This window comes from Pogona vitticeps, chromosome 3, assembly GCF_051106095.1.
Source record: "Pogona vitticeps strain Pit_001003342236 chromosome 3, PviZW2.1, whole genome shotgun sequence".
NCBI classification, from domain to species: Eukaryota; Metazoa; Chordata; class Lepidosauria; order Squamata; family Agamidae; genus Pogona; species Pogona vitticeps.
The window spans coordinates 90,999,868-91,024,255 of record NC_135785.1 but is presented as its reverse complement, the minus strand read 5'-3'; the positions used below and the strand labels follow the sequence as shown (position 1 = coordinate 91,024,255).

General features: G+C 41.8%; 1 protein-coding gene across 2 annotated transcripts in view; it reads right to left on the bottom strand.

Annotated features, from left to right (window-relative positions):
• ADAMTS14 (ADAM metallopeptidase with thrombospondin type 1 motif 14) overlaps positions 1 to 19,589 on the bottom strand; it is a 124,589-nt gene extending 105,000 nt beyond the window's left edge. For both annotated transcript variants that reach the window (XM_020783104.3, XM_072995238.2), the window contains exons 1-2: positions 19,359 to 19,589; positions 15,615 to 16,033 (exon numbers count right to left, since the gene is read on the bottom strand). In XM_020783104.3, the coding sequence (XP_020638763.3) occupies positions 15,615 to 16,033; positions 19,359 to 19,446 (507 nt within the window). In that variant the 5' untranslated portion in view covers positions 19,447 to 19,589. The remainder of the gene's footprint in view (positions 1 to 15,614; positions 16,034 to 19,358) is intronic.
• Between the last annotated feature and the right edge of the window lie 4,799 nt (positions 19,590 to 24,388).

Sequence of the window (24,388 nt, the reverse complement as noted above, 5' to 3'; positions counted from 1 at the left end):
AAAAAGAAAAGAAAGAAGTGATATTTCCAATGTCAAATGTAGTGATATCACAAACGCCTACCATATCACATAAGGAATACAGTAATTTCATTTTTGTCAGCTGAACAACCCAAAACCCATTGAAAAGATGCTTTCCGAGACAATAGCCAGAATCCTACTGGTTATTTACATCAATGGGAATGCCATCACACAAACTGTAGTGGTGAATTGCCTTTAGTTAACAAATCACTGCTTGTTTCCCTCATTTTCTGCCAACCAAATAAGTTGATGAACAAGGAGAGGTACAAGTGGACACTTTATACCAGAGAACAATTTAATGCTGTGATGTTCACCACTGCACTTACATTGACATAAATAATGAATAGGATTCTGGACCATGTGGGACAAGAAATGTTATTTTGACTGAGTATACATCAGGGGAAAATTACTCCGCATTTTATGTAACTTGATACAGCTATACAAATTAATGTATTAAACTCAATTTAATACATTAAACTGTAAATTTTGGAAATTTGTTGGAAATTTTCTAGCAGAGATGGGCAATTTAATTCAAACTCCCCACCCCTTTTTTTTGGACAAAACTGAGTTACTTAAGTTTGCATTTTTTGCATTAGTCTTTTTCTACTAAATGGAGGTTTTTTTGTTTGTGTTTTTTGTTTTTGGCAACCTTACATGTTGCCTTTAGTAGAATTGCCTGGGAGGGAACTTTCTGGGCTGGGGTGATTGTCAGTCTATCCAGCAATAACCAATTGTTCCCTCCTTCCTCTGAATTTAAAGAGCTCAGTGCTCCCCCCCCCCCGCTTTCTCTGGTCTGATGGCAGTTACTAGTCTGATAGTAGTTAGTAGTCTGCAGGTGAAAGTAGTCATGTTTGTCAGTTTGATGCTTGATCTGCTCAATTGTAAGTAATGAAACCTTTCATTCTTTCTACTATTAATGTTTCAGAGTGAGTTATTGTGATTGTAAGTGCCAGTTGATGCAAAAAAAAGTGAACTGATCTGCTCTGTCTGATATTCTGCTCTGTAAATCCCTGCACCTCTGCTGTGCAGCTACGTAGAGGAATTTAACCAAACATTTAAAAACTCTGCAATAGTTCCTATGAAGCTTTTGAAATGAGGAGACTGAGTAACTGATCCTTCCCCACCCCATTTCTAAATATAATAAGGATCTCTATTACTGAAACCAGACATTTCTATAAAAACTGGAGGATTTCAAGAAATAAAATTAAAATGTGATGTAAGATCAGAGATTCAGGTTCAAATCCCCCTCAGAGGCATGACAACCACTTATATGACTTTGTATAGATGTGTCTTTAAAACCCCGGGTTTGTTCTAGATATTAATTTTTGAAGACAAAAAGGAGTAGATTTATGGATGGGAAAAGAGGAAAATCACAGTAGTAAATTACTGCACTAAAAACCCTGTCATTCTGGTAAGACTTTTAATGTACTAAACATATTGCCCATTTAAAATTGACTGTTTAAAATGTTTTCTTTCAATGTCAACATAGCTGACTTAGATTTTTCTAGCTTAATTTAAAATTTTACATGTTAATATTTTTCCACTAGTATTTTCATCTCTATATTTAAAGCAGCCATTAAAGGCACCTCTAAAGACAAGAATTATCCTAATCCATCCTTTGTTATACTAGGAATCAAGTGCACATGTTAATAATTCATTCAGAAACATTAAAACAAACTTGTTTCAAACAGGATTTCAGCTTTTTGAAAAAGTAGTATGGGAATATACTGAACAAGATTGATTAGAGCCTTTACCCTTGGAATTTGAAATGGATAAATAGATACAGTACTTGCACATACTATATTATGTGAATGCATGCGGGCACATATTTTAACCATCACGTTCTACTTTGATATGTGACAGTGGAATCCACCAAGCTGGACATCTGCCAATTTTGAACAAGAAGTCAGACAGTTTGGCACGGACATCACCCATTGTGCCACAGATAAAATTACTGTCTTCACTAGTGCCTCCTCAATAAATCAGTATGAGGGAGGAATGATATGCCACATGACATGGAAGCTGATGACACTGAAATGCAGCTGAAACATGAGAAAAGTGATAAAATTGCTACCTTTAGAATAGAAGCCAAGCAGACTGGAGGAGGAAGAGGCTGAGAAAAAAACAGTCCATTGCAACTATCATTTATTTCAGGCAAAAAGAGCTTGGAACATTAAGAGTCAAGAGGAGAAGCATTTTGAAGCATCATACAAAAACAATGGCCAGTATCCTGTTGCATCGTTCCACCTGCACAACAAGAACAATGCAGTTGTCAGTGACAGAGTGCCACTGATTAAAGACCTTTTTCAGTTCTAGGGTGCTTGGGACTTACATTCAATGAAATGAAGTTTTTCACACTTGTGAAGGAGGTCCAGGAGAGAGTGTGCCATCCCAAGAGGAAGAAGGAAAGGAGGGTGGGGGGGAACCAGAGGGTGCTAAAGAGCAGGTGGACCTAAGGGAGAACTTAACTTCCGAAGGAGGGAAGACAGAGTGAGGTGGGAAATTTGTAGTATGCCTGGTAGAGGCGCACAGGAGCAAGAAAGGAGAGGAGCAAGAGCTGTCAGTCTGGGAGGAGGGTATAAGTAATCAAGGAGAATGGCGGTTCGGGGTTGAGCTAGAATTGTGGAAATGGAAGAGAGAGCTGGAGAGATTGAGGGAATATGAGAGAGTAAAAACGCAGGAGCTGTTACAAGATTTCCCAAATCTGAAGTTAGGAGACCTCCCCCTCCTAAGGGCGAAGGTGAGGTAAAATACGAGATGTTAGAATGGTCCGTGATAATATTTCCCACGGATAAGGGGAGAGGACGACTGGTGATGCGACTGGACTCTCGATATAATACTCCTCCTCCCGAAGGAGACTGGGCCCGGCATCCATGCTGCAGCAACATCTGTGCAGTACGGAGCGTGCCCCTCTGGAAGCCAACCAATGCGGAGAAGTTTGGCCCAGCACCCCTGTGAGTTCAATGGACGGGGTATGGGATTTTGTGTTGGACAGTTATGGCACGTTGCCTGAGTTAAGCCTTTTTGATCCAATTAACTAATAAAGAAGTTGTGAAAGTTAGGAAAACGTCTCCTGTGATATTTCCCGCGCAAAATGAGGAGTTGCCAAAATTTGAAACAGAACCCGTTCACAACACTAGAAACTTGGATATTTATATTCATAAATGAATACAAATATCCCCATCCGAAGTGCACCTAATATGGGTCCAGCCCTCAGAATCGGCCCATCTGCTTATGAGCTGCCTCGCTATCAGCCTCCCAGTCTGCTTGCTAATCATGGAAGTATCTCCCCTGTCTCCCTGCTCTTTTGGTCACTTAGCACCTGTGCAGGGACACTTGTCCTCCACCCCCTGCCTGGAGTGGCCAACCAAGCCAGGAGATGGTGAAGCTACTTCCAGAATTGGCAAGAAGACCAGGAGGCTAGTAGTGAAGCAGCGTGTGAGTGGACAGGCTTGTTCCAAGTGCTAGACCCACATTAGGTGCAACTGGGATGGGGATATTCAAATTTGTTTACGAATATCTCCATCTCTAGTGCATATCCCAAAATTTGAAAAGGAAACATCTGATCAACAGCAGTTTTCCCCTGATGATTATATCATTCCTGTTGCACAGGTGATGCTACCCAACAGGATTTTGGCCAGTCTATAAATTAGTTGCTGCCTAGTACATGACATCTTTTGACTATGTTTTACTTGGCCAGCTGAGGAAGGCTGGATCTCTCACATAAACAGATAGAAATGTAACTAAATCTTCCTATATAAAAGAGGCAGGACAGTGGTTGGGAGACTGAAGTCACGCATGCATTTTATATTTTTTTAATGTTCATGCTGACATATAGCACAGAAAGAAGAATGAATATATCCTGTTGAATCTTTCTATTGCTATAAGCTATGGTGGATTTATCCTCTGGGGGCAACTGCTCAGTTACAACTGTCTTTACCATGCCATTGAATGCATTTTTCACAGTCTGTTTGAGATAATCTCCTGATTCAGATAATTCATATTATTAATGCTAACAATTTATTTCATCTTAGGTGTCCTCATAGCACAGAGTAGGGCCAATTTAGATGACTCACCATGAACTTATTTCAAACTAAAAAATAAGAGGTGTGCATATTTGTGTTTTGGAACTAACAGAATTCTGCAGGCATGTCTCAGGAATTCTAGGAGTTGTAGTCTGGCAATAAGTAAACCTCTAATAAAAACAAAAGTTGTAACAACAACAACATGCAACACATTTAATGTAATACTATCATTCATGTTGGAGGTGACCAGATGAACTTACACTAAGGGAGATCCCATGTCGTTGCATGAGAAGGAGGAGAAAGAAAGAAAAGGACCTCCTCTGGTTTCCTAGACTGCTATTTGCCTTCTGAGCTACTCTTCTTTAAAGTAGACTAATTTTCTTCAAGTTGTGATATCACTTACTTCCATCTTTCCTTCCTACATTTCTCCACTGACCCTCTTTGGGAGAGGGCAGGGTATACATCTTGCCTTTGTTCTTGAGAGATGAGAAATTAGCTATGGCTCCCTGCATCTCCAGCTTAGCTAACCAGAAATAGGATTTCTACTATCTTTTCTATCTCAGTTTATTTCTCTTATATACACTAGGTTGTTGTTTTTTTAATTCTCAAGTAACAAGTGTGGATGTGATTTCTTTCAGAAGAGTATCCAGCAGCTGAAACTCTGTTAATTTAGCTGCTGCTTGGTGTGCCTACAAGCTCACACCCCAGAAACTAAGATTACTGAGCAGCAGAATTTAAGAAAGCAGATAGTATCTGAGCTACCCACAACAAGTGAAATCAGATCTGAAGCATTTTCATGACTAAAGGAGAAAGATCACAGAGCAATTAGGAAAGAAAGAGATTAGGAATCACTGCAGAGTAAATCATCATCATCGTTATCCACCTTCAAGGCAATTTCTGACTTACGGAAATTCTTCCAGAGTTTTCTAGGTAAAGAGTACTCAGAAATGGTTTACCCTTCTCTTCTTCTGGGGACACTCTGGGACTATGCAACTTTCTAATTCAGAGATTAGAAGCCATCCTGGGAGTCTGGAAAACCCCAGGTTTCTCTCACAAAAACACACTTACATACAGTGTAGCTTTTGCATGTAATTGTATCACTATTAGGTATCATTATGCATGTTATTTTATTGTATTTTATCATTTATGTAAGCCGCCCCGAGTAGACTTTGTCTAGAGCGGCGGGGTATAAGTCTAAATAAAGTAAAAGTAAAGTAAAATTGTACCTTAATAGAGAACAATTCCTTTATGTCCCAATAAGGAATCCTTCTACCTGCATACCTATCTCCAAACAAATAGCTGGATTTGAAGGGAAAGGCCCAAAAGGCCGAAGACATCACAGTCTTTCAGGCAAGTGATAATCAGGTCAAGCATATCTGAATGTGCAATACAGCTAAAGGAATGTAGGAGGCATTAAGATTAACCCATACAAGAGAAGGACAGTGGTCACATCCTATCTTTCTTTTGTGTAAAGATAAGAAAAGGTGAATTCTTCAAGCCCCCTTTACTCCATTCTTGGAAAAGGAACAAAGCTTTACAGAAGTCTGAGTGTGAGGAAACAGCTTTCCTTGGATAACTTCCATAATTCCTAGGGACAAATTTTTTCAGTCAAATTATAGCTGCTATAAAAGCAGAACCAAGCAGAAACTGGTAACCAATATGCAGATACAGAGGTGGCTTTCCTCTCTGCCTCAGCTGCTAAGAGAGAGCCAGTCAAATGTAAATTGAGCTCTGAAGAAAAATTATACAAAGGATCTCAACAGCAAGAACTAAGAAGAGCTAAAGCTAAAAATAGCCAGTTTTATCTGTGATGATGTTTCATAGTAGAAAGGGATAGACCAAAAGCACAGGCAAACAAAAACCACAAACAGAAGAATAAAAATAAATACACATATTGTTGTATCTACAGAAATTTACAAGTGATGTCTACAGAGGATACAGTGCAGACTTTTGGTATTGATCTGGGGGCATTTGAACATATATCTGAAAAGAAAGATTTTTTTAATACACCAAGAATCAGAGTTGGATATATGCTGTTCACTACAATTGAAGAACTAAAGAGAGAAGAAGCTGAACAAGGGATTTTGGTCAACGAAATCAAGACCAGCACCAACACTGCAAACTAGATTTGGATGAGATGATGAAATCATTGAACTAACCACTATGAGAAGAAATTTATAACTTGCCCAGAGAAGAAGCTGAGAAGTAGAAAGGGGAAGCCAGAGAAATAGATGGCCTCTACAAGAACAATACCTGAGAACTGACCAAACTAATAATCAGAATTAAAAACTGAGATGCAAGTGGAATGCATGACACTGAAGGCAAAATCCAGAAGGCTTTGAACAAAGAAAGCAAATCCATGCCTCAGCAGCAGAGTCAGAAACAACAGGTAGACTTACGTAGATGCTAACTTATGTAGATGACTTAATTTTCACCTATGAAAACTCTGGTGGCTTCAAAGAAGTAGAAAATCATCTAAGCAAGGCTGAAGTTAAATTTATAACAGGCATTGCTTATTATCTTGTGATTCCAATTGGAGAATAATGGATTTTTTTTTGTATAAAACCAAAATAATTTAAAATGAACTTCTTAAAAGCTCAGGTCTATTAGAAGCTTACCCAGCAGCTACTTCCTTAAGCTGGTGAAACAACCAGCTATGATCAGACAATAGCAAGTAGATAAAAGCAGTAGAAAAACTTCTATATTTACATATTCTTTCAAGGCCAGTTGTGGTACCAGCAGTGGGATATTTGCACAAGACCAGTTCACCAATCAAGGAAGACTGGGGAGCAGTCCAAAAAAGTGGTAAGAAATTTAAATGGCACTGTACATTTGAAACTAAAATTCCCAGTGATCAACGGACTCTAAGTTGGAGAACATGTAAATTCAGACTGGGCCAGTGATACCACCAATGGGAAATTAAGCAGTGGAAAGCTGGATCTGCTACAGAGAAGCAGCTGTCTGGCACAAAAGCTAGAAGCATGAGACAGTGACATTTGTATCTACTAATGCAGAAGACTGTATATCATTCTTGAAGTACACAGTATTATGCCAACTACTAGCCAACTACTTAGACATAACTGAACTAGAACCCATTAAGATTCTTGAAAACAATCAATAGTACACATGTCTTATGCAGACAGGAGTGAATTCACTTACAAAGCACACTATCATAACATACTTGTTTGTGAGAGTCATGAATTGGAATCCTTGAATTGGAGTCCTGCTGTCCAACTGAAGAGGTGACAGCTGATTTGTTGACCAAACTGTTGGACAAGGTTCACCATCTAAAGATGCAAAACCATATGAAACCCATAAAGTACAAACTTTGCTGAGAAGGCATGTTGTAGGGTACACAGGGCAGCTTAGCTTTCACTGAAGGAGAGTCATTTCTTTGCATGGTGTGTAGACAGAAAGAGAAGGGCCTCCTTGAATTTTTCCTAGATTGTCTTCTACCAGTTCTAGTCTATGCTGACCTTCCTTTGAGCTAGACTGACATTCTTAGAGTTGCTGATGTCTCTTTCTTTTGTTCTTCCCACATTCCTCTATCAAACCCCTCTAGGGAAAGACGGAAAATATATCTTGCCTTTATTCATGAGGGGTGAGTGGGCAGATATGGTGCCCTGCATCTCCACCTTAGCAGAAAAAGAATTGCTATTATCTTTCTTACCTTAATATATTTCTCTAATAACATATTTTTTGTATATTCTCAGAATAAGAATCATGGATGCAATGTCTTTCCAAACAGGATGTATGCTCTGCTCACCTTCCCCATACCCAGGAAGCTGAATCCATAAGTTACCTTAGTTCCTGCGTGATGCTGCTTGTGCTCCTAACAGTTTAACCTTAAGAAAAAAGGTTCCCATGTCTCATGAAAATGAATTACGGTTGGGCCTTTTTCACAGCCAAAGAGCTTTATTGTTCTTTTTCCTGAGCAGCAACATGCTTGGCATATGCAATGGGGAATGAGGAATGGAGGTGAAACATTTCCTGTCCTCTTCGTAGGAAAAGCATGAAGGGGAACCCTTTACATGGGAAGGGACAGGAATAATTTTCTCTGCTTCATGCATATTCAGAGTCGCCTAAGATGGAAGGCAGAATGTAAGATTGCTGGGGGGGGGGTGTTTCTTATAAACCTTTGCTAATCACTTTCAATTCCTGACTTTTAATATCTCCTCCTCATCCAGTTCCTGTATACAGCCCTGTTCACCACATCTATTTGGTCCACCAAATGTTTCAGTATTACTGGCCTGCTCTTAACAGGCAGATGGCCAGCATTATCAAAGTTTGCCAAGATGAGGCAGCAGTTCTGTGATGTCTATAAATCGGCAGCTGTGCAGAACTGGAAGGGCCACAGTGTCCATGACTGAGCACATGCTGTGCATGGAAAACGCCTGTGGTTCCGTTCTTGGATTCTTCACAGATGTCTGCCAAAGACTCCAGTCTGCAAGCCAAAAGGGTTGCTGCAGGTCATAGTGAACTTCATGGACGATTGTTCTGTCTCGGGCAATACACTTGAGAAAAACCGGATGAAATTCACACGATTGTTGCTGCACAAGATGCAAACCCTATTGCAGTTTAAAAATAGCACCTGCAGTAGATATTCTGTCACTGGGCCATTGGTGTAAGGTTTCTCAGGTATTGGCAGTGCCAGGGTCTGGGCAGCAAAGTCCTCGCCCCCTCAACATGTGGCAAAAATGGAGCCCCTCGAGCTGCCAATTACTGGGAGGCTTTCTGGTTTCCTCAGCCCTAGCTGGCTGGCAAAGTTGTTCTTCCTGGGGAGTAGGGGCAGCTCCAGTATGCGATCTGCTGCCCAACACTAGCGTAGTCAGTAACCGGGAAGCCTCCCACCCTATTGGATTATTAGTTGCTCTGTATGTCCTGCTTTAATGAGAGGAAGCACATTAAAACAGAATGCGTGCTTTCTGTGATTTAGATTTGGAGATAACTGCAATAAAAAGCTTACTGTGGGTTATCTGCAAATGTGCAGTTTCTGCCTCAGTTTCCAATCTTCCTATCCTAACAGAGCTTCCTACCTTATATCCATAAAATACGGCTGCAATTCTAAAAACATGCTACCTGACCCATCCCAAAATTTTACTTGTTTAGGCAAGGGAAATCCCTATTTCTTCTCATTAAACATGATGGGCTAGTGGGGATTACAGACATCTGGACAGTAAAATGAAACAGTCTTGGCATCCTTTTCACCTGCTTACTCATTTGTTTGCACAATGCAGCTGGCAGAGAGTCATTTGAGCTAAAGCTGTAGTGCTATTTCCAAAATGAATGAAACATAGGCTTTCAGTTCTGCAGGAATTAGAACATCTAATTTCCTAAATCACTTTGTAAGATTTGATCCTGCATGCATAATTATAGAGTCAAGCAAGATAAAAGTACATTGGTTAGAGTACAGGGAAGGGGTCTAAAGTCGTTTGTTCCTATTCGTCCTGCAATTATTCTTGGTTTTCACCTGATCTTTTTATCTTCAAAGAAAAATGACTCTATATTTTTACTTTTCAAAGACCCTGTGCCCTTGACAGTTCATGATGTGTAAAACAAATTGAGAAACTTTAAAATAAACCAAGTGTCTTGTTATAGTAAATGCTTAAATAAAACCAGCCAACCATACTTCTGGAAGACAATCAGTGTTTATTTTGGCATTCATTGGCTGAAAAAGAATCCACAAATTAATGAATAACCAATAACAACATCTTGATGCCCATCCTCATTAACAATAATTTTAAAAAATGTTTTTAAATGCTGTCAAGTTGATTTGAACATATGACAACCTTTTCCAGGGTGGTTTTCCATTCCTTCCTTCTGGGAGTGCTCTGAGACCTTGTAGTGTCCAAACCACAAAGCCTGGCTCTCCTCCTATAAGGAACCGTGGAGAACTGAATTCCCAAATATTGATCCAGTTCACTCAGCTATCTTGCCAACTTTGGGCAGCAAGTCCTCATCTATTATATCAATATAATTTAAAATTATAACCCCTTCTGGTAAGAGTCACTCCTGGCTGCTCCACTTCTTAGGATGCTATCTCTCATGGTCAACTTGTAGAGCACTAATTCTAATGCACCATACTCCCTTAGGGTTTGAGTGATATGTTTCTCATCAAAATCCAGTCGTATTTTTTATTTCTGGTCAAAATCAAAAAATGATCAGTGGGAAGTGGCCAAACAAAAGGTATTTCCATGAATCTCTATCACATCCAACTTTGAAAACTTTGCACTGGGAGTTCCACCACTGAGGAGGCCACAGTGGAAACATCCATTGTGGACTGTAAAAAGATATTTTGCAAAAAGACTTTTGTTAAAAAAAATCACTGGAAAGTTTTAATGTGGTTGACCATACCATGCATTTTCCTACCACTATTGCAATCTTCTATTTGATTAAACAATTTCAGAGCAATCCTATGCATGCCCATTTAAAAATAAGCTCCACGGATTGTCTCTAGTCAGCTAAATGTGCATAGCACTGATGCTCAAGCTTACATAAAATGACTGAAAGTATTCCAGTGTCAAAGCAGCTAGAAAAAATAAAGCTGCCCAATGGGCACATACTTCCTTGTTTCAAAATTAATTTTTGCCAATTTAAAAAAATGTGTTAAACAATACTAGGCAAAAAATACACAAAAAAGAGTTGTGGGAGGCTTCTTCCCACTTCTTTGGAAGCAAAAATATCTATAGTAATAGTTATGTATGTATGTATGTATGTATGTATGTATGTATGTATGTATGTATGTATGTATGTATGTATGTGTGTGTGTGTGTGTGTGTGTGCGCACGCGCGCACGTGTGTGTGTGTGTGTGTGCATTTATTTTAAATACATTGCATTGCTTAGCACAGCAAAAACACAGTCTTGATGCAATTCACAACATACGCTAGTAGAGAACACCATAAATCATGTGAAATAAGTCACAACAAACACAATAAATAAAGAATTACAGTAGAGAAGCAGAAGCCTCCTATAAGAGTCATAGACCATGGGAGGGCAATCATGAAGACATGAGAACTATTTTGCTATCAAAGTATGCCTAGTTGTACAAATGACTGCAAGTCTGATCACACAATAGATAGTCCATAAAAAAACTACTAGCACAACTGCCTTTGCACATGCAGTAAAACCTAAAAGCATTCTGGACTGAATCTTTAATCAGTGCTTAAATTGTCCATCTACAATACAAAAATCACACACAGCCACAACCTAGAATTAACAGGGCGGAAAAAAAACAGCCCACAACAGCCAGGCCATAAGTAATGTCCAGGTGTCTTTGTGCCTTTGTTTGGTGCTAAAAAGATGACATAGTTGGTGCCAGATTAATGACCTTGGCAAGAGGAATCTGCAGCCATGGGGCTACAACGGAAATAGCTTCTTCCCAATCCAAACTTCACTTGTTGAGAGAACAAGGGGAGGATTTCTGCTATTGATCCCAGGTACTAAACAGGTTCATATGGAGATAACTGCTATTATGTCAAATACAGCCCTCAGAGGATCTTGGATGTAAAGACCTACAGAGCACAAAGTAACAGACAAAAAATGAGCACAAATCCATCAAGTCTTTCTAATTTGAATCTGAGGTAGAAAATGTATATTAGCTGCCAATAAGGATGCCAAACCTCTTCCACAACCCTCTGTGCCCACTCCTTGAACTGCCAATAAAAGGCTGTTAGGAGAAATTGTGATACACAAGGCTTCTGCTCAACGTATAACTAAAATAAGTGACAACGAAATGGCAGCCTACAAATAAAGGCTGTACAGCAACCAAAGATGGATATATGTATTTGGATGTATTTGGAAACATACATAAATTGGTTTGGAAACACATATATTGGTTTGCTAATTCTATTAACAAAGGATATTGTTCGTAAGATCATATGGAATCAATACACAGCAAAATAACCAGGATTTTGTTTTAATGCCTGTGAAAGTGTAGAGACGCAATGATGTTTATGAAACATGCAATGTGAAGTCTGGGTGCCATTAATTCAATCAGGCCCCTTCTGGCAGATTGCCATGGGGTCCACCCAGCATCCACTTGATGAGTTTAGGGCTGCAAGAGAAATTATTCTGGCTTGCATTTTAATATAAATCATCACTATCAGAGTTTGGAAACATTATAAAACAGCTACTATGCTGGCATTAATTGTTGTGTCTGTTTACAACACATAAACATTAGTACAGTAAATTGGATTAGAAGTGACAAGTTTTTCTTCTTGATCACTCAAAAAAAATCTAAAAATAGAAAAATGGACAAAACTGAGCAAAAATGTCAACATAACACTGGGGAAATAACACATAGCCTTTATTCATTACTCCCAGAAATATGTGATGTAGTTAAAGCCCAGAAAAAGCTAGCATTGTTGTCCCTTGCTATCCCCCACCTCTCAAAAAGCATTATACTGAAGTTAATAATTCAACTTATAAGAAGTTACCTCCAAGGTGTAAACAATTTGCAATTCCTAAAATAATACACAAACCTTTCTCCATCAGAAGTATGTATACCACAGAAAATATTGCATAAGAAGACATATATTATGGGAAAGAGCTTGCTAAAATATGTACATTAGGGGAAAATGTACAGTATACTGAAATGCAGACACTCTTTAATGGATTTTTTAAATGGCAAACTTGTGCCAAAATATGGAAGAATGGCTAGTGGCTGATGGAAATGTGAGCATTGCAGGAAGCAAAACAAATTAATTCATCTTTCCTTGGTTATACTTTATGGTGGCACTCCATATCAGCCTCCTGGCATACTGGTTCCTCCTGAAGCTACCAAGGGCTGTACCAACTGCTTGCAGCTGCCAAAATCCAGAAGCAACTGCAGCAGTTTTCTACAGTCTGGGAGGCTGTTAGGCCACCCATCCACCTCAGAGATCCCTGTCTGTCTGCAGCACAGAGTGTTTCCTTTCCTTCCAAAGTGGGAAAACAAAACCAGATTTTGGTGTTGTTCTTAGGGCACTGCTGGCATTAAATGGGAGCAGCAGGGACCACAAAATTGGCAAGCTGCATGAAATTGGCCCCCACCACCACTGGCACAAAGGTCTGCTTCCTTTTATGTAGAGACAACATGATTCACAGAACATAATACAGATGGGGGGGTTTCTACTTCTACTTCTGTGGATTTGGCATCCGTTGTAGAGACATTTGGTGGGCTTTAGGAGGGACACAGAGAAGCAAAATAGGGAAAAACTATGCAATCCTAATGCTTACTGTATAATCCACAAACTCCCTACTGGAGATATTCAAAAGTCTTTGTTACCAGTTAAAGCTCACGTTTTTCAGAATGCTGAATTCTGTGTTCTGTACAAAATGCTGTAATCCTGTGTTGCAATCATTAAATTGGTCATGAAATCACAACATCAAGCAAATTAAACAAATTCGAAACTACTGTAATCTTGTCAGTATAACTGTATTTGTTATTTGCAATTCTTTCAAGACGTTGCCCTTCTTACAAGAAATTCTGTTCCTAGCAAGGCAGCAGTCTCCCATGCCACAGAGCATGAAACAGAGTAATCTGTAACACAGCATGCAGGGGGGAAGAAAACCATCACACCAGGCTACCGTAACTCCTGTGTGATAGCCTAGCTGGGTCCTTCAATCTTTAACTGTCTTGGTTAGATATTTAGGACTCTGCAAGTGGCTTCAAGTATTCTTCCAGATTTCGAAAATGATCATGGAATTCTTGCAGGGATCCCTAGCTAAGTCACTGGCCCCAGATCTGATCTATTACTCTGCTATAAAAAATGAAGGACCATGTTGATTGATGGATCCAAGGTCCTTCAAGGCTAGCATTCTGTTTACAACAGCAGCCAAGAAAATGTCTCTCAAAGCTTCCAGGAAGAACATAGAGGCAATGGCCAATCCATTATTCTTTGTTCCCAGGATTTAGTTCTCAGATGCCAATACTGACTATCATAACCATCAAGTCACTCTCAAACCAATACTCTGTTTAGGCATAAGACATCATCCAAATATGGTGATCCCATGCTATCAGGAGCTAATGAATGTAAACATGAATAAGGAATGGGGGCAGGCACAGCCCTGAGCTTTGTGACATCCCAAATGCATAACAGTGTGTTGCAGCCTAAATAAATGTTAAGCTGGATGAAAGGTTCCCTCTAAGTTGGGTGCACGTGCATGTACAACTGTGCCTCCCTCTGTGCAGTTCTCTTCCTCCCCTGCACAGCAATCATGTTTCATTCCAGTAACCATGGAACCCTGTGAGTGAGGGGGGGCGGAGGTCCATGCATGCAGGGGTGAAGTCGTGCAGAGCCCTGCCCTGCAGGGCTGAAAATTATAAGACATGTTGGCTGGATGCATATCTGTGCCACAGCCTCCTGTGCCCATCCCTGTAGTCCCCACATGTCCCCAGTGGAAAAAAAAAATCTGCAAATGCATTTAAATTTTCCACACCTAAAATTTTCTAATAAAGTCTCTTAAAAACCTGCAAAAATAGATTCAGAAGTAGACTTTCAACAACTTGGAAGACTCATACAGCACCTGATGGCATTCTAGCGATAGAAAAACTGGTCCAGTAACTGGCTGATATTCCCAACCTCTGCATGGAGTACTCTTTCCTGATAGTAGGTATATGGGTCCAAGTGAACCAAAGCTTATTGTGGGGTGAACATCCCCAGTTCCTTGTCCCTCTCTACATTATCTCTACATTTTTACATAGGATAAGTATGGTTGACTATGTTTTATGCCAAAACAAAACACTGGACTAAATGTAGTTAGTTATGAGCCATCTCAAAGAGGACAATCTCTACTTGCACCTCTAATTTAAAGTGTATTTTTACAGAATGGCCTAAAACTTATGGATGACCTTCTCAGATTGTTATTCATTTCTAAATGCTGTTATTACCATGGAGGCATAATGATGGGCAACGTCTGACAGTGTCTGTAGCTCCTTTTCTGTTTGGTTGGAGCATGGCTCCTCCTATTTCAGTGCCTGGAAACTCTCGGGAACCACACAGTGTTTGCACAGATCCCTTAGAGGCAAACCAGTCTGTGGTGCCTAGAGGTGTCTCTTCTATCTGACCTATAAGAAGGCTCATTTGAAAATTAGGGATTATAGTGAAGGGACACATTTTCCTCATTGAGCTAAACCAGTCTTCCCTAACCTGGTACCCTCCAGATGTTCTGGGCTTCAACCTTCAAATTCCATATTAGCTAATGTTGATGGGATTTGTGGACCAAAAACTTCTGGAAGGCAGTGTGTTGTTTCTTACATTAGGATTACTGCTGCTTACAACTGTACTTAAATGTGCATGTACTTTTCTTACTCTTTACCAGATTATAAGGAGAGGTCCATGCCTGGCATAATACAAGTTCACTGCACAAGTGATCATGTCTGCTTATAGCTTTGAGAGGAGCTTAAGTGATAGGATAAAACTAGAGGTTTGCAAAAGGTTCTTTTTACTTTTGGGGGGGACTCAAGGTGGATGGGGACTACAACTCCCATAATATGCCAATGAGTGTGGCCTGGAGAATGAAAGGTACTTCTCTCTTCTGAAACAAAAATAAAGAGAAAGAGGGAGGGAAAGAGATTTCCTTTTGCTTACCAGTCCATCACAATTGCTAATGGCCACTGAGGCTTCTGGCATGCCTGAGATCCCTCCGGTGAAGATGCATTCCTGCTTGAGGGGTTCCTGATAGACCTTTTGGAAGTCTTCTTGCCATTCCGCCAACGCACCAGGGGAGACCAGCCGCCGGTTGGGCTTCAGGCGGAGGTGCAGTTCCTTCCCAAAAACAGTAACGTTGAAGTAGTACAAACGATTCCCTGGCATGCCTTGGTTGTGATGGATACTACGAATCACCCTGTGTTGAGCCGAGCGAGATGGAGTAGCAGAAGGATAGGCAGCTTCCCTCTTCCTTGCTGCCACTGAGCCAGACACCACGTGTGAGAGGAACTGTCCCTTGGAATCTGCACTGAAGGGCACAATCACACCATATTCGCTTAGCTTTCCAGACTGGAGGTGCTCTAGTGGAAATAAATACAGACATACTTCAATACATTCAAAGCAAAGAGAAATATTTTCATGGGTATGTTGATATGTTTGAGAGAGAAAAGCCTTTCCATAAACCTATGCATGCCTGTGACTCCACCCTCATGAAGCTTAGTCCGACTGTTAACCATTCACCCAAAGCAACTCACAGCAACTTCTTCCAAGAGAGCCATGTGAAGGAAACTATAGCTCAAGAGAATGGTCACACACAGGGAGAGCCGTATGCCTATTCTGTTCTATTTTTTTTCCAAGTAAAAATTCTGCACAAAAAGAGAATTCATTCAGATGAATACCGAACAAATGCATGCACATACATAACATTTGGAAAACCTTTTATAACTGTTTTGCATAATATTAAATGTTTTACATGAATTCTGATTTTGCTAATGGTAGGGAAAGACAAGCTATGCAGGGCACACTGAAGCCCAGCCTCCTGGCCACTGAAAATCTTACTCAGAAATACCATCTCACACAACAGCTCCAGGAGGCATTGGTCACATACCGTACTGTATTTTGAAGGCCTAAGAGACAGAAACTTGACTGAAAAACAAATACTTTAGTAACTATTTTTTAAAATAAAAGTTGAGAATTTCAACATTTTTCATTTTATGCCCCAAACCAGTTTGCATTTCCTATGTTCTTGCAGAACTGCGCCATGCTTATAGTGTCAATGCACTAGCACATGTGGCAGGAACTACGTATTTCGCTTGTTACCCATATATTTGTATTCATCTGCAGCAATTTACAGTATTCATCCATTCTTTCTTCACATTTTCATGTCTGTTTTATACTTACACAGAAACATTTAAACCTCCAAACTTTGTTTCCAGTTGCCCAAAAACAACAGTGGCAGCAATTTTTATATAATTAGGGGGGAAGGGCAAGTCTGAAAAACAGGAAGCCATTGCCCCCCTTCTCTCCTCCATATCCTCACTTGCAGAACCTTTGCTATTCCTTCCTCATAGACTGTGGTTTATGGAATATCAACTGGGTATGTTCAACATGGCAGAAGAAATTCACACTGACACACATTTATGCCTCTTACATGCCCGCCTAACACCAAGCATCCAAACTATTCATTGTGCAGCTTCCATGCAACGTCTCTCTAAACTACAGAATCCCATTGATTTTTTTTAAAGGATGTCAGCCTCATAACACATGCTGAAAAGGGATGCAGTTGGTCCCCCTGTGACACCTTTCTGTTCTGATCTCTCCACCCAGCGAAAACACCATGGTTGTAGCTACCATATTAAATGTCAAAATGCTTTTAACTAAATAAAATACACTAACAAGCATTGTCATCATAGAAACAAAAATCACTAAAGTGCAGTGTTACCGTGCTATTAAGGTTATTGCTTAGAATCAGAAGTATAAAGCTACTCAGGAAATCTGACCAGCAGGCATTAGAAAAGTAAAATGTAGTGATCACTTTAAATCTGTGATCATAGCTTGCCATTCATTTCAATAAGATATGGAAGTCTGCAGACTATGTGTTCTCTGTCTCATTAAAAGTATAGTTCTCCCCCTCCTTTTTTCTTTATCAAAAGAACATATGTTGCTGGTAGTATCAGAAATGCTATGCACCCGCTTAGCCCCTTTCCATTTAAAGGAGCAACTTTATACATACAAGTCAGATCATAATAATGATGTCAGTTCCGATTTATGGCAACCATTTTCGAGGTTTCCGAGGTAGAGAATACAGAAGAGATTTGTCATTCCCTTCTTCTGGGGGACATCCTGGGGCTCTGCAGCTTGCCCAGGGCCACACAGGCTGGCTCAGTTCACAGGAGGCACAGTGGAGAATCAAATTCTCAACTCCCAGACTGGGCACATCTTTGCTCTCTTTCCGCAAGCAGGCAAAGACCTTTCTCTTCAGGCAAGCTTTTCCTCAGTGACTGGCTGCCTGAGTGGGATTTTTAAATGCACTATTATGTCTTACTGTGAATGTGTTTTTTGTATTGCTTTTGTTTACCATTTCTCAGAGTGGTATTTCCTTGATCCTTTTTAGCATTTGTATAGTTATCGTTTTTAGCTTTCAACATGGTCTTTTAACAATGTAAGTTGTCATAGGTCCTTTTTAAGGAGAAAGGTGGGATAAAAATATTTAAAATAAATAAAAATCACACCTTACAGTCAGATACCTAAACTACAGAGCTCATAGCTATCTAGAAATAATCTGGGTCCTAGAAACCTGACTTTTCTCCATTTCTAACTGCATAACAGAGCTAAATGTCAGTAATGTCAAAGGTAAACATCAATATCAAAGGTGTTCCAACAGTAGATAGTATAAGGACCCTTTAAGGGCACCTTCTAACACAGTTCAGTACAGTGGTTTGGTACTTGATCTGATAGATGGCCAGTGGCGGACCTATATTTTTGGGATCCTGAAGCTTGAACTGTTATGGGGACCCCTTAACAATCAACAACAAGGTCTGGGTAACCACTGTTATCTTCTGCAGTGGAGTTCTTCCATGACAGATGACCAAGGTTGTTTTTTTTCCCCCAAAATGTGGACTGAAGTCACTTCTGGAGGCCTTCCAAGATTAGGAGCTTAAGCTTCATTAGCTTCATAGTAGATCTCCTCCTTTGGGTGGCCAAGGAGAAAACTGGCTTGGGCTTCTCCGTGATAAAGCAGCATTTGTGTACCAGAGGGGCCAAATCAGACTCAAACCTGAAGAAAAAGCTTTTAAATTCACAGGTTGTCACTTGGCAACCTAGCTGTGCTCAGCAGAAAGTTTCCTTGGTGTCGATTCCAACCCGGCGCACACTGGATAGCAGCCTCCAGTGGGGGTGGTCCCTCCAAATCATAGGCACATTTATCCTCTCAAGTGACATCCCACTGATTGAGCAGGGGGTGTTTCGCTTTGTTTTTCCTTGCAGCTGAGGGGGCAAATGAACCCTTGGCTAGCACACTGAAACCAAACGTTCCTCTTTTCCCATGAGGAACCACTCTGATGATCAGATGAAGAGTTCACCCAGAACTTGCCTCCTGTTTCCAGCCTGATGCACCCCCATAACTTCTAGGAAAGCCCATAAACCCGTTGGCAAAAGCCGCGAAGTCAACAGCCTTCTCCGGCTGTCGGCATTCAAAGAAGCCAGGGTGTTTGGGACTGTGGATAGATTTTACAAATCTCACCCCACGGTGGCTGGCTTGGCTTCCTTTCCTCCTGCCTCTTTCCTCAGAGATATCGCCACCAACCATAACAACAACAACTGCCATCACCACGCTCCCCTTCGCGGTCCCCAACGTCCCCTCGTTGGCCCAACCGGGCCCGGGTGTCAAACGAGCGCCGCTCCTACCTTGGGCTCTCGCTCCCCTGCCCGTGGCGAGCCAGCACTGGAGAGGAACCAAGCAGGACAGCATCACATAGAGAGGAGGATAATCCATCTGGGGAGGCTCGCGACGCGCTTTCCGGGGGACTCCAGCGCCTGGCCAGTCCGAGCGAGCGGGAAAAAGGAAAGTTGCTCCGGTTGGTTCCCTGACGGGGATCTGCTCCTTCGCTTGCGCTGAGGCGCTTGCCCCGGGGAGAGCCCCCCCTCCGCTCTCCTGCCTCCCTGCCTGCCCTCCTGCCCTCGGACCCGAGAAGGATGCCCTGTCAGCGGCAGAGCCGAGAGAGCAGGAGCCGGTCCTCCAGCTGGCTCCGCCGCCGCCGCCGCCACCACCACCTCCGCCGCCGCCGTCTCACTGCGCTCGACCCGGGACGCGTCCCCTCCATGCAATGCAAATAGAAATGCAAAGCAGCCGGCCGACAGGGAGCGGGGAAGGGGGGGAAGGAGGAGGAGGAGGAGGCGCTTGCTTCCTGCAGTGAGGCTGGTGCCAGCAGCTGAGGGGAGCCGGGTGGGCGGGAGGGAAGGGGAAAGCAAGCAGAGGGGAGGTCCGCGCGCGCCGTGACGCCGCCGCCGCCGCCGCCGCCGGTGAAGGGCAGCCAGGCAACCGGAATAGTGCAAAGCTGAGGGGGCTGCGTAGACCTCCTCCTCCTCCTCCTCCTCCTCCTTCCCCTTCCCCGCGGGAGGCCCGGCGCGAGAGAGGACTTTCCATTGCACGTGGCGCTTCCAGCTCTGCGCCCCTGGCCATTGGCCGGCTCTCGAGCCAAGCTCCGCCCCTCCCCTTGGCGGGCTGCCAAGGGTTCCGACGGCGCTTTTTGCCCGGGATCCGGGAGATGTAACTGTCGGGACCTTACTTAACACGCGCTCCTCTTGTGCTCCCCGGTGGGAGGCGGGCGCGCCTTTCACTTTTTCTTTTGCAAAAACCTTACCTGTCCACTGAAACATCTGAGGAGTCACAAAGTTGTCATATGTGGCAGCCCTCAGAAAAACAGGGCTGCTTGCCGTTGGTTTTGTTTCATTGGCTCAGTTCAACGGGGGAGGATGCTTTCCTCAAATGCAGAAATGCTGCGATGGGAAGAAAGCTGTACCAGTTTAGCTTTCTGAGCCCCTGCCCTTGTCAGGGGTCGGCAAGGAGGGAGGAGTTCCATCTTCATAGGTAGCTCAGAAACTAGCTGGTTTGAATTTATGTTCTGTCTTTCTGTTATGTGCTATCAAGTCACCTCTCACTTAACGGTGACCCAATGAATGAGAGCCCTCCAAAATGTCCAAACTTCAGTAGCCTTGGATTATCCAAGGTTGGGAACCACTGCTTTAAAGAGCCAATCCATCTTGTATTTAGTTTTTCTCTTTTCCTGCTGCCTTCAGCTTTCATTCTTTGGCAGAGAATCCTGCCTTTTCATGATGTACCCAAAGTAGGACAGCCTCAGTTTCAACATTTTTGCCTCCAAAGATTGTTCAGGCTTGATTTGCTCTAGGACCCACTTGTTCATCTTTCCTCAAAGCTCTTCTCCAGGACCACATTTCAAACAAACCAATTTCTTTCTTGTCAGCATTCATTTTTCTGTCCATCTCTTACACCCATACATGGTGATAAAAAAAAAATACAAGAGTGTGAATAATCTCGGTCTTGGTCTCCAATGACACACCCTTACACTTGACGATATTTTCTAATTCCTTCATTGCTGCCCTTCCAAATCTCAGTCTTCTGATTTCTTCACTGCAGTCTCCATTTAGATTAATTATTGAACCAAATCATACAAAATGTTTCAGTATGTCAATTTCTTCATTGTCAACATTAAAGTTGCATAGTTGTGCAGTCATTATTTTTGTCTCCTTAATGTTTAACTGCAGTCCTGCTTTGGCACTTTCTTCTTGAACTTTCACTAAAAGTTATATCAAATCTATTCGCAAAGGCTTTCACGGCCGGTATCTAATGGCTGTTGTGGGTTTTTCGGGCTCTTTGGCCGTGTTCTGAAGGTTGTTCTTCCTAACGTTTCGCCAGTCTCTGTGGCTGCCATCTTCAGAGGACAGCACTCTGTGCTCTCCTCTGAAGAGTGCTGTCCTCTGAAGATGCCAGCCACAGAGGATTGGCAAAATGTTAGGAAGAACAACCTTCAGAACACGGCCAAAGAGCCCGAAAAACCCACAACAACCATTATTTCAAATCATTGCTGCTTTCTGCCAGTAAGATGGCAGATTTTAAATTACTGATGTTTCTTCCACCAATTTTCACTTCTCCTTCATCAGAATCTAGTCTGGCTTTCCATATGATATGTTCTGCCTGTGGATTGAACAGGTAAGGGGATAAAACGCATCCTTATCTGACACCTTTGCCAATAGGAAACCATTCTGTTTTCTCCATATTCTGTCCTAATGGTAGCTTCTTGTCCACAATACAGGTTGCACATCAGGACAATCAAGCGCTAAGGCACACCCATTGCCTTTCTACTTAAAGGTAAAAGAAGTTCACCTCATGCAAGAATGTTGTTTGATTTGTTTTGAACCATGGTTGTTATTCATCTATTTCTTAAAGTAAAGGTGGTACAAAACTGTCATATATAAAATTTAATAAAATTTAGTGTTTGCAAATGGACATTCTCAAGGTAAGAATTTTTCTGACATCACTGATCAAACCTCCTCACCCACCCACCCTGCTGTCACCAAAAGCCTCTGCAGTGAGGCAACTGATTTTGTTTCAGCCAGACATTCAGTAATAATAGAATACCTCTCACTATATGCAGTTTGCCTTTTTTTAATCACTAAGTAATCACAGCCCTGAGAGCCATTTTGATGTAGTAGAGAATCATCCTAGGATTCAAGCAATTTAAGTTACATAAGTAAATTATTAGAATTTCCACTCTGTAGTCCAGACATATTAAGAGAGGGAGTAAATAGCACCTTATTCTTATAAGATGAAAACAGATGCATGCCTCAAGAAAAACTATTGAGGATTTTTCTTCCCCAGACAAGAAGTGACCATATACTTTTTTCAGTGCATACAGGACATGAATGAGATAAGTTACCTGATTGCTAAAACCATGCTCAAGATGCAAGGAATTCAGGCCTATAACATTAAATGCATACATATATTTCATGTGTGTTTTAAGGGTAACTAACCAGCAAAGAGCTGGCAGGATAGCTCAATGGTTTAGATCAGTGGTTCTTAACCTTTGTTACTCGGATGCTTTTGAACTGCAACTCCCAGAAACCCCAGTCAGGACAGCTGGTGGTGAAGGCTTCTGGGAGTTGCAGTCCAAAACTCCTGAGTAATCCAAGGTTAAGAACCAGTGGTTTAGATACTGTATCTGGTTGTGGAGCCAGAGTTAGGGAGTTTGATTCCTTGCTGTGCTTCTTGCAAGTAGAGTCAGCCTGTGTGGCCTTGAGCAAGTTGCTCAGTCCCAGGGTACCGGCAGAAGAAGGGAATGCTAAACCACTTCTGAGTATTCTCTACCTGGAAAATCTTTAAAAAGAAAAGCAGAAGTCAGCAGGAGAAGAAAAATACCTGATATGAGATGGTTTGATATGATAAAGGAAACTATGGTCTTATGTTTGCAAGTCCTGAGCAGAGCTGTTAATGACAGAATCTTCTAGCGGTCACTATCTTATAGGGTCACTATATGTCAGAAGTGACATCCCGTAGCAACAACAAACTAATTGATCAGGACTGGAATCCTTGGCCCTCCAGATGTTTGGATTACAACTCCCATGATCTCTTACTATTGACTAGGTTGGCTGGGACTTCTGGAAGCAGAAATTCAAAATGTCTGGCCAAAGATTCAATAGATCTGTTCTATGAGATTTTCATGCTCTGGTGATAAGGCATAAATAATAGATTACCTTTATAACCCAGACTATCTGGCATCCTGAATGGAGGCGTGGATAGGGAGACTGTCGGCATGAATTCCTGTACTTTCAAAAAAAACACCCCTGTACCACTGATCAGCTCTCAAGATACTAACAGATTTGTTGTGAAATGTTGGTTCCCCCATGTTCTACAGGTGCTAATCAGACTTATTATGAAACGTTGCAAAACCCCTCCTCCACGTTTACATTGAACAAAAGCTGATACTTCCTAGGGATTAAGCCCTACTGAGCTCGGTGGGGCTTTCTTCTGAAGAAACATGTTGATTATTGCTTTATTAGTAGGGGGATAAATGCGTACAATCAAGATGCAAGTTACTGTGTTTCACCCTTCCATTCTTCAGATAGACAGTACAATGAGAGGACAGCTGCAAGGTAAGGAAAACAACTTCCCTCCCCTTCAATATGACAGAGATCTTCATTTTCATGTACAAGTCTGCGATGAAACTTTACAGCATCTGTTCTGTATGATATGAATCATGAGCTATAAAGTATGATGGTTGTAAGACCTTAAGTGCAAACAGCTGTCTGCAGAGGAATCTCCAAGGGAGTTCCCAAGAAACCCAGTAGGAATGTTGCAGCTCCTAAGATTACCACAGCAAACATTCAAGGACAAGTGTGCGACCCAGTAACATGGAACCAGGGGGTTCTGGAAGAAGGCCTGTTCTTTGGAATTAGCCCCTCCCCCACACACCTCAACTTCCCCCACCATTGTATGATTAGATCTGCTCAGTCCTTGCCATAGTGAGACAAAGTTGGGAAGCCCAGCATTCTTTATGTGCCTCATCAAGCAAGTTCAGGGCTTCTGGTTTGAGACCGTCAAAGCTGACCCACAGCTCTCCAACGTGCCTTGCAAATGGGAGCCAATGGGACCCTCACTGTGTGCCCTACAATGGCTGAGATGCTTCCATTCCAGACACCATACTAGAAAGAGGGTTCTGGGAGATGTAGTCCACAGGAGTAACTTTTTCAAGCTCTTCTACTGTACTCTCAAATAATTTTTTTCACATCCATCAAGCTGCATCCCTTTGGTGCAGTCTACTCAGGAGACATTCTTATTTCTCGAAGCACTGGACCGGTCTGTTGCCTTATGCTGCACATTACTTTAGTGCTTAGCACATACATCACTGTATTTTCCTCTG